The sequence below is a fragment of the Prosopis cineraria genome, unplaced genomic scaffold, assembly GCF_029017545.1.
Source record: "Prosopis cineraria cultivar Desert tree isolate PC_DT_omini unplaced genomic scaffold, ASM2901754v1 PC14, whole genome shotgun sequence".
In the NCBI taxonomy this organism is placed as follows: Eukaryota; Viridiplantae; Streptophyta; class Magnoliopsida; order Fabales; family Fabaceae; genus Prosopis; species Prosopis cineraria.
Genome location: NW_026555345.1, coordinates 24,452,979 through 24,463,550, shown reverse-complemented (window position 1 = coordinate 24,463,550; position 10,572 = coordinate 24,452,979). Strand labels below are relative to the sequence as shown.

The 10,572-nt window shown below is 34.3% G+C and overlaps 1 protein-coding gene across 5 annotated transcripts; it reads right to left on the bottom strand.

Moving 5' to 3' along the window:
• Nucleotides 1-326: 326 nt before the first annotated feature.
• Nucleotides 327-5,560, bottom strand: LOC129293251 (carbon catabolite repressor protein 4 homolog 5-like). 5 transcript variants are annotated; one of them, XM_054931111.1, is made up of 15 exons: nt 5,439-5,548; nt 4,995-5,343; nt 4,568-4,731; nt 4,337-4,402; nt 4,175-4,227; nt 3,718-3,802; nt 2,971-3,017; nt 2,558-2,630; nt 2,203-2,295; nt 2,055-2,087; nt 1,683-1,780; nt 1,304-1,436; nt 1,082-1,167; nt 919-1,003; nt 327-844 (listed from the first exon to the last, which is right to left on the bottom strand). In XM_054931111.1, the coding sequence occupies exons 2-15, from the start codon at nt 5,296-5,298 to the stop codon at nt 776-778; spliced, it is 1,389 nt and encodes a 462-aa protein (XP_054787086.1). In that variant the 5' UTR covers nt 5,299-5,343; nt 5,439-5,548; the 3' UTR covers nt 327-775. The 5 variants fall into 5 exon arrangements, 4 of the variants coding, with proteins under 4 accessions (XP_054787086.1, XP_054787087.1, XP_054787088.1 ...); XM_054931112.1 differs by having other exon boundaries at nt 3,718-3,799; nt 4,995-5,559; XM_054931113.1 differs by lacking the exon at nt 2,055-2,087 and having other exon boundaries at nt 4,995-5,560.
• Nucleotides 5,561-10,572: the final 5,012 nt, after the last annotated feature.

Sequence of the window (10,572 nt, the reverse complement as noted above, 5' to 3'; positions counted from 1 at the left end):
AAAATAGTTTATAAAATTAAACAATTAAATTAAAATTTTTCAAAAATTATAATACTAAATATAGACTTTATCCTTTTATTTATTTGGAGTTTGTTTTCTGACTTTCGCAAAAGAGTGATTTGGGGCCCATGTGATTACTTCTCTTAAAATCTCGTGCCATGTGCTGATATGTTCGCAAGAGTCTACCGATAAAGCTTAAATAAAGTCTAATAAAAAAAAATAATCATGATAAATTAAAGTTTGAAATCTTATAAAAAAAAAATCCACATTTCCTATTTGATAAAGCGACTTCACTTTTCCCTTGCCATTATCGTCTTCAATTCCCATTTTTCGCAAATACCGTCACTCAGATAAGAAATACGCAAGAATTTCATTTTATCATACAGCAGGCAACATCTTTTATGATGTTGCTTTGAAAGAAAGCTAACACAACGTATGAGCCTAACTTGTCAAATCAAATGGGATAAATTTGTACAAATTCAAAGTTGTTTCCACATGATCCAAGGAGATGCAATGTATAATGGCACCAGTGCCTCTGAACCTTTGCAATACCTTGAGATATACCGACTCTTCTCTGCAACGCATAACCGCGGATACGTTGGGCACTCACCGTGTCGATTTTGTTAAATGAATTTCAAAAGGACTTTCATGCAGCATACCCGAATGGTAAGAGGGAGTTTGCAGATCTTCAGCAACGATAAATTCGAGCCTTGTCAATCACCTCAAAGCTTGTACATCCAACACAATGTTGGAATGGCTAACTTACCCAAGCCAATCAGGACCCATCTTCGTAGTTTGCAAAAGCAAACTCGCATACAAGAGCAAGATGGTCACTTCCCCATTTCTGCAGGGTCAAAAACAGTCATTGAATAGACACAGAGAATCCAACATGGATATCAATGGGCTCAAGTGCGGTACCTCACTAGGAAGTCCTTTAGTTGCTCTTAGAATATCAATGGGCAAGGTTTCGAGAACTCTAACAGGAACTAATTCCTTTGTGTGCCTGCCAATGAATAACATCATTAGTCATGACTTATAAAGGCAAACAATCTGAGTGCGCACTGGGAAACTAGAAAACTACCAGATATAATCAACAGTTCCCATGAACTTGGAGTGATATGATGTTGCCAAGGGCTCCCCAATGTCATCCCTCGTTTTATTGTTTCCCTGTCAGCAGCAAGTATACAAGATTTATGCGAGAACAACCAGTATGAGCTGAAATGGAAATGAAGCCAAGACAGCCAAGTGCCATGCCAAATTTGCCAAGATGGAGAAATATAACTGGCAGATCAAAACATCATACTGGAATACTGGCATATGCACTGTGGAGCTTTAGATGACTCTGGAGATGAGTGACTCCTTCTGCACCAGTTGCAAGTTCTAATTCTTCCTCACTCCATCTATATACCAATTGCCTTGAAACAGACATTGATATGCTGCACCAGATACACACCCGAATCATTAATAATACATAATACCCACACATCATCCACAAACAATGACCCCAAACCTTACTGTTAAGCATAAAGCCTGCATAATTACTGATATAAACAAAAAGACGTCCTGAAGTCAAATGATATGCGACTTCTAAAAGAATCTACTGACTGTTCGTAGGTCAAGACATGCTTTGCATCACATGGAATAGTTCAATAGAACGGGACTCTTAAGGATTTGAAAACAACCTGGCTTCATAACCAACTTGAGATCTGAAAACTCTACAATTGGACGAGGCTTCAAGCTGTCCTGACATATTTCTGCGATTATATAATTGGATGTCCAACTGCAACAAGTGGGACGATAGCTTCAGTATACAGAAACTCAATAAGGCTATACAACTAGTGTTTACGCCATAGCATCCCACAAGCCCCAAGGGAAAAGGGCGCAACAGACAACAGATTGCTTAATTTTTATTTATTTTTTATTTTTTTGGCAAGCATAATGGATGGCTTAATTGGAAGCTATTCATATGAACAAATTTCTCTTCAAATGCTAAAACAAAAGGTTATTGCCTAGACGCTTGAAAATATACCATGACCAGGAGATTTGGGACTCACCTTGGAAGAAGCCAGGAATTCATATATTGCACTCTAATAGTGTGGCATGAAAAAGAATATTAGCGATCAAGTAATAGCCTGTTACTTAATAGCAAAGAGCCTTAAATCTGAAGTTTCTCAACAAAAAGGTACAAAGGCAAAATCTTACTTGTGGAACACTATTTAAATCACCAGCAAGAATAACAGGAATGTTGCCCCATTCTTGGGATAGCTTGTAAGCTTTATCAACAAAAAGCCTGACCTAAATCATGAAGTCACATAGAAATTAGCAGGATCAATAAAATAAATAGGAAATTTAATTAACTACAGGCTACTACTAATATTTTCTTCTAAAAACAAAGGAAACATTCAGTCAAAATTTGAATGAAAAATCATTAGAATCACTCCCAGCCCAGGGGGAAAAAAGATTTTCACATAGAAAGAATCAGAACCACAAATAAAATCCCTTCAAGCTAGATGTAAATATAATGCAACCCTGGTGGCAGAGAAGATCAGACAAGTACCTGGCCTAGCTTGATGTCTCCTCGTTTTGGGTTGAACAATACATGTATATTTCCGACTAAAAATCTTCTATTTCTGGTCAATGGTGTCCAAAATGCAAATGAAAGTTCAATAAACAAGTAGAAAATACACAAAAACTTAGTGATTCAATAAGGCTCTTTCATTTACAAAAGACACCATGTCTGTCCGTGTGCATGCAGGTAAGTTATTGTTAAGGAAAGATTTTCCATTAAAAAATCAGATGCAGCATTTGGTGAACACTCTGCAAGGTTTGGCCCACTCCATCATTACCACTCAAAGTGACTAAACTAAAATTACACCAAGCAATACATATGTGAAACAATATATCAGAATATTGCTGATTACATTCACCATGCATGCTGAGTTCTACTGATTTAAGAGATGTAAAACTCACAATATTGTTGGGCTGCATGCATCAGATTCTAGTTTATCACGCTTCACCTGCCCAAAATGGAAATATAGAGTAATAAATTAATAAAAATAAGAAAACCAACTTTAACATATAAAAGAACAGCCAATAAGAAAAAATATTAGCAGGACAGTGTAGGTAAAAAAAGCACTACCAGGAAACAAGATAGTAGAAAGAAACTATGGGGACAACTGGGGGAAAATGTTCACCAAATATAGACCAGCCTAGCAGAAATGCCTATTATTAAGTTTTAAATCTATTTTCATACAATTAATCAAATGCAGAATAGGTAAAAAGAGGCAATAGGATTTCCACATCCGGAATCTACACCACTTTTATAAATACCATATTGAAGGAAAGAAAGGAAAAAAAGAATAACCAAAGATTTGAGAAGATTTGAAGATTGAAGATATTTTATTTTTATTATTATTATTTTTTTTTTGGTTCTGCATCACATATCCTACAAACCACAGCACTAAAGCAACACATCAAACTGATATACATACATACATACATATATATATATATATATATATCAATGACAGCACACCACTTGCACTAAGGACTGCCAGGACATAATTAAGGTACGCTACTAGAAGCAGAGAAATAAGTTATGGGAAATATTGGTAATATCAGAGCAACAATGTGATCACATATAATGTGTCAATAAGAATAGATCAAACCCATAACGGAGATAAGAGAAACCAAAATAATATATCAAATCCTAAATACCTCCAAAATGCAAAGCTGGGCAACATTGTTACGAAGGCCAAATTGTTGGAATTCTATGTCTTCTTGATGCAAAAGGGTAAATCTGCTTTCAAAATATAGCCTAGCTTGATTCAGCAAACTGACAGAGAGGGCAAACAATAGCAATAGAGAAGCAAAGATCGTCCTCGTCTAGATGCCCATACATTTTTTTTTTTTTTTGGGGAAAAGAATGTGATGCACAAATAACATGAGAAGAATGCCAAAATAAATTCTGTAGAACTCAATTCCACTTCCACCCATATTAGCCCATAGAGGGATGTTTAGACCGCCAGTCTGCCCAGCGCTCATTAACAAATAGTGGGCAATCATATTTACCAGAGAGAGAAAACATGGTAGGAAATGTCATACACAGAACGAATTAGTAGAAAAAGCAAAAACTATTAGCAACATTAATCACTTGGGGGTAATGGAAACCCACAATTTGTCTTTCCAGAATACAGCACACCCATCATATGCTTCCCCTGTGCGAGCCTGAAGATGATTAATAATGCTAATCCATGTGAGCTAATAAACTGATTATTTGGACCATAAAAATTGATCTGAAAGTTTACACAGACACAAACTCTCTGCCATATAATACCTTGTAAACACCTTTAAAGCCATCATTTTGGAGAAGATTATCCAAGTTATCAAAGCGATCAACCTCCTGCAGTCATATAAAAGGTTATGATAATGCAGTCCTTGATAAACAAGAATCAGTCCTACTCTATTATGCATCCACAATAGCATAGATCTTGATAATGAGATTTTGAAATTCTAACGCATACTGCATGCTGTGCATAACAGACGTTCATAATAATTAATAAACTACCTGGAAACACAGTATGCTAGCATTATAGTTATAAATCTCCTCACGAATAAGTAATTTCCGCCGATCCCACTCCAGAAAACGATGTGGAATATTAGAATACAAATCCGGGTGCTTTGACGCATTTTCAACACCGAGGATATTGTAAGACACAACCACAATCTTATCTGCAAGAGAAGGCAAGGGTTGAGAAGAAAGATCACGAGATCAACATAAACAAGTCCCACTACCCGATACCATCTCATCAATGTATAGCCACGCACCCTCATGTGTTTATCTTAAAATGTCAATCACACACCGCCATCCGTTTTCTCTCTTTCCTTTCAATGCAGTACATAAACATAAATCCACAGGCAACGTTTCAGAGGAAATCAGAATTCACGCACTTATTATCCATTTTTTTCTTCCAAAAGCTACGTTAATTCCTTACCCTTATAGTTAAAATGATCTTCGGAAGAAAAAACCCATCTCCGAGAAGACACATCGTCAATGGATTTTCTTGCCATTTTCTTCCTGCGAACTCGAGATGAAGAACGGAAGGCTTCCAATCGGTTCAAAGTGCACGAGCTCCAATTATGCCCAGGGTTCCGGGTTACAGGCTCCGACTTCGGGAACAGCCGCCGCTTCTTCATGTGAGTGCTCGAAGATTCCAATTGATAAAACATCCTCCGCTTCGCCGAATGGTTGATGCTTGAAATTTCCGGTTTTGGCCTTCCGCGATTGGGATTCGTCATCCCGCCGGAGTATTAGGATGACTCCGAATTAGGATAAGTTAACTTCTAATGTTATCGAATGGTTACAGAAACATAGGAATCACACTACTAGGTTCTCCGATAGCAATTCTATGCATTCAAAGTCTATAGTATTGCAGTACCTTTTTTTCGCAATGAAAAGTCACTCTTCCTTCAGGGCCCAGGCTTCCCCGATGAGTTCCACGGTGGATCGTTCAGAGCCGCGATGAGCTCCCCCGCTGGTCAAGAGTCCACCACTAGGGCAAATAATATTTTAAAAGTCAAAATTATCATAAAAATTTAAAATGATTTTCAAAGCACTCCTCCGTTTAAAAATATTGGTTTGAAGGATTTAAATATTACAACAACAACAACAACAAGCCTTTATCCCACTAGGTGGGGTCGGCTACATGGATTGCAAGACGCCATTGTGCTCTATCATTTATTAAGCTTTTAGAAATATTATTAATTAAGAGATCACGTTCAACAACTTCCAAGAGTGTTCTCTTAGGCCTTCCTCTACCTCTCTTAATCGGACTCAAAGTTATATGTTCCACTCTTCTCACTGGTGCCTCCCTTGGTCTTCTTTGTACATGCCCAAACCATCTCAACCGATTTTCTACCATTTTTTCCTCAATAGGTGCCACCCTCACTTTTTCACGTATGTGCTCATTTCGAATTTTATCTTTACGTGTATGTCCGCACATCCATCGTAACATTCTCATCTCTGCTACTCCAATTTTATGCTTTTGCTGTCCCGTTAGAGCCCAGCATTCACTACTATATAACATTGCCGGATTTAGATATTAAAAATATAAAATATTTTTAATATTTTAAAATATAATAATTATTTTTTTAAGTGCCATAGATAAATTACTTTATATTTATTTTAGAGTGAAACATCCTATTAAATAAAAATGTATAGCAATATATTGTTAGTTTAAAGATAGGTAATTGTTTTATTAGAAGATGAGATTTGATTAAAAATATTTTATATTTTTGAACAAAAAGAATAATAATAAAGATAAAACTTTACTTAAGGAGATAATAATACAAATTTTAAAAATAAAAATGCGCATGCACAAACACACACGCACATATGTAAGTATGTACACACACATGCACATAGTTAAAGATAAAAAACGTCCTTGAAGTGTATATGAAAGATTGCAAATGACCTTAAATTTAACTATAAGTCATTTATACCCCTTAAAATCAAAGAATCATTATATTGCTACCCTGATGTTTAGTCAAATTGTGTTGATTGTTTGTGCAGTCAAGTTTGTCTGGGAAAAGAAGAAAGAAGAAACGAGGAGTATCAAGGTATTTAAGTTGAACAAACATTGAAGCAAACTATGGACCATTTTTTGCATTTGTCTCCATTTGAGATCAAGTATGAAGTACTTCTCGATGAGTACAATGTCATGAGCAAGTTTGGTGGGCGATTCTTCATGTTCTTTGTCGGGTATCAGTCAAAGGATGGTCGCATTCAAGAGTCGAGGAGCTGGATATATAAACTACCTACGCCTACTGAGGTATTGCTTTTGTGGAAAAATTGCACCGAGGTAGACATTATGGACTAAGAACAACCTTGGAAAAAGGTTTTTGAGCGTAAAAACTACAGCTAAATATGCCTTAGCACTAATCTCTCTTGATTTAAGTTTGTGTGGTTTGGGCACTGAGTGTCAAAGATGAATGTCAGGGTAGATGTCATTTTTTTCTCATGGCTAGACAATAAAATGGAGGAAAAGTCGAAGCAGGTTATTCTTGTGCTTTTAGGTCATATTGAGAGGTTGATTGAAGAGAATAAAAGGCTGTGTGGACAAAGAGAGAAGGAAGAAAAGATTGATGGTATTATACGTGGGTTGGATGAGATGAAGAAGCTAAAGATGGCAATAGAAATTTTAATATTGTCATAGTTGTTCCTTGGGTCATATTTAGTTGTTCCTTTGTTTATGAAAATGTATTATATTTTATGAAAATGTATTTTATTTTTGTAATAGTCATATGAACCCTTTATGCTTTTGTTTGAGACCATTGAATTTTTGGAATTTTGTAAGAAAAATTGTGTTTTATGCATTTTTGAAGATGGCATATCTAGTCATGTTTTTATGTACTTGTATTTTTTATGTATCTATGAAGGTTGAATAACTAAAATGAACTTTAATAAATTACTATCAAAATGTAATAATGAACTATAAACCTTTAAAGGTTGGCTAATAAGACAATAACATTAATTAATATAGTTATGAAGTTATAACATACTCAAGTCTATAATGAGAACACAGCTAAATCACTTTGCCACGTTAGAATGGCAGCATACAAAATATGGATGATGACTCCATACAAAATACAAAATAATGGTGCCAACATTAAAGTTTGTCATATACATAATGGCTACATACAAATCATAGAAGAAATTATGGCAAATTAAAAGGTTGGCCTAACACAAACTAAATGATAGTCTCTTTTCTCTTTGATCTTTCCTGTCTATCCTTTGACTTTCAAGGTGGGAGCCACTAACACTAAGATTTCCCTATCATCTTAAACCAGGTGGTTTGAATGGAAGTTTGAGGGTTGATCAATATTTGTATCTAAACCTCTTGATGCACTCCTAATTAGTCTATTGGCCAGTGTTTGCTTCTCTCTTTGTAGATGACTCTTTTTGGGGATTGGGAACCTCATTTTTGGATCTGCATTTTAATGCATATACTCCTCAACTGTGCCCTCTTCAAGTACCATCTTAGATGGCATTCTAGACTGCATATGTAAATTGTAATGTGTGTTATTGTATAGAATCTATGAGGAAATGTCAATCAATTACTACAAAGCTATAAATTAAACTTACATTATAAATTGTCCTTCCTGTGACTTCATCAAATCGAATCCTATGCCAACCTCAGTCCTTAGTCGATAAATTCCTCTGTTGTAAAGTGTCTAGAGTGGTACATTGGTGTCAATTGTAGGAGTGGATGGTAGGGGAGGCCTGTGGTTGATAGACTATTGAGTACCTTGGTTGCTCTTAGTTTGGTCTTGTTGGGAGAGTGCATGAGTGGATAGTAGAAGAGGTGTTTGGTTAATAGATTTACTAGCCTTTTTTGGTCGCAAGTCCTCACTAGCAGAAGGCCTCTACATAATTCAAGGGAGGTCTAAAACCATTGCAGAAACCATCTCCAATTATGGGCATTCTCCCTCTGACTTTAACTGCAAGCCCATCTTCATTGCCTGGGCCCATCTCATCTCCCATTTCCTCCTCTTCACTATTGTTGTCCTCACTATGACTGTCTCCATCTAATCCTAAGTGCCTAAAGTATTCATTATCTTTACTAGTGTTATCTTCACTAGTTGACTCACCTCTGAGTGCCTCCTCTTTAGCTCTACTATCTTCATCTTCATCCTTATCCTCATTAATCAAATGATTCTGTCTTATACTTATCTTTGGATTCTAAATGTCAACAAGTGAATATTTTACGTTTCTATTAGTCTTTTCCAATTGTTTCTCATGCTTCTTATACCAACTTAGATAAGATTCAACCACTTCTCAAATTCTTTCTCAAACTCATGGTCCTTGTCAAATACTTGCTTGTCATTCCCCTCACTTCCTAATCCTTTTCTTTGACTCGAATCATCTAACTTTGCACCTTTATCTAATTTTAAGTCCTCATGCACAAATCTTTTCTTAGTTTCTTCAACCATTTTCACCGCATCATCTATTAACGAAAAGTACTTCTCCATGCTCAACTTATGCAGACTTCTGATATCGCACCAGCACCAATACTGTCACTATCACCAATGCCAACATCGACACCATCGTCGAATGCCCCATCACGATTGGGAACCATCTTTCTAATAACAACCACAGACACAAACTCGAGGGCTTATGTGAGAATTCATTATGCAAAATTTAGTGATTCTTTACCTTAACTTCTAATGTAATTCTCTACACATTGATCAGATTTCACATGCTTCGTCCTTGCTCACGTAGATCATTTCTTATTTCTCTGATTTTCCTTCACGCTTGATAATGCTCTGCCGTTTCATTTCTCTAATTCTCTTGCCTTGTCTTTTATTTCCTTTTTTCCCCTTTTACCATGGTGCTCACTAGGATGATGATATTTGAACCATCTAAATTAAAAATTTAAATGGTTCAGATTTAAATAATTATATTTTTAAAATAAAAGTTATAAAAAATTTTTAATAAATCTTTTCATGACTAATTTAGTCTATATTTAATTTAGAGGATCCAATTTAATATTAAAATTTTTATATTTTTATGTATTGATTATCTATATGTATTCTATACATTTCAAATTTAAAACTTTTAACTTGTAATTTTGTAAAAAAAAACTATAGTTAAAAGATTATATATTTAAATTTTTAATATTATATTTATCAAAAAAAAAATATAAAAATTATAAAAAATTTTAATATTAAATCTAGACTGTACAAAATACATCTAGATAGTCAATACATAAATATTTTAAAATTAAATTGAACTATTCAAATTAAATTTGCACTATTATAATTGATGATAAAATATTTAGTAAAGAAATTAATAAATTTTTATTTCAATAAATATAAAACATAATTATAGTTATAAATTAAAAGGTGTTACGTCCGGACCATCTAAATCTTCCCAGTGCCTTTGGCCTTAAACCATCATTGCTATCTTTTATTAAATAAGATCATGAAATGCGAAACTATGTGTATTATTTACATATATAAATAGAATAGTTTATTATAGGTTTTGTATTTTATATTGATGTTGATTTTTTTTAATTAGATACATGTATTCTTCTATTGAAAATAATACTATTCGAGATACGGTTCGACATTAATTATTTCATATATATATATATATATATATATAATTTTGTACTAAATCTTTTTCATCATAAATCTCAATAAAATTCCATATTTTACACTCTGAATTGTTAACCACATTTATATTAAGATATATATTGAATCATATTATTATATAAATTGGAATTCGCCTAATTATTTATTAATATATTTGAATAAGTTCAACACCAGAAAGTATAATTGTGTGGAGTTCACATAACGTGCTTACACTCATTTACCTTTTTATTGTTTATTTTTGGTATACATATACGTTTTATTTTTTATCCAAATACATTCTCTACATTCAAGTCTGCAAATGTGAAAAATGCAGACTAGATACTATATGACCTCTTATCTAAATTGGAATGTAAAATTGTTCAATAGATTGTTATATATCTTAACTCTGCGACTAAGAAAAATCGTACAAATGGTATA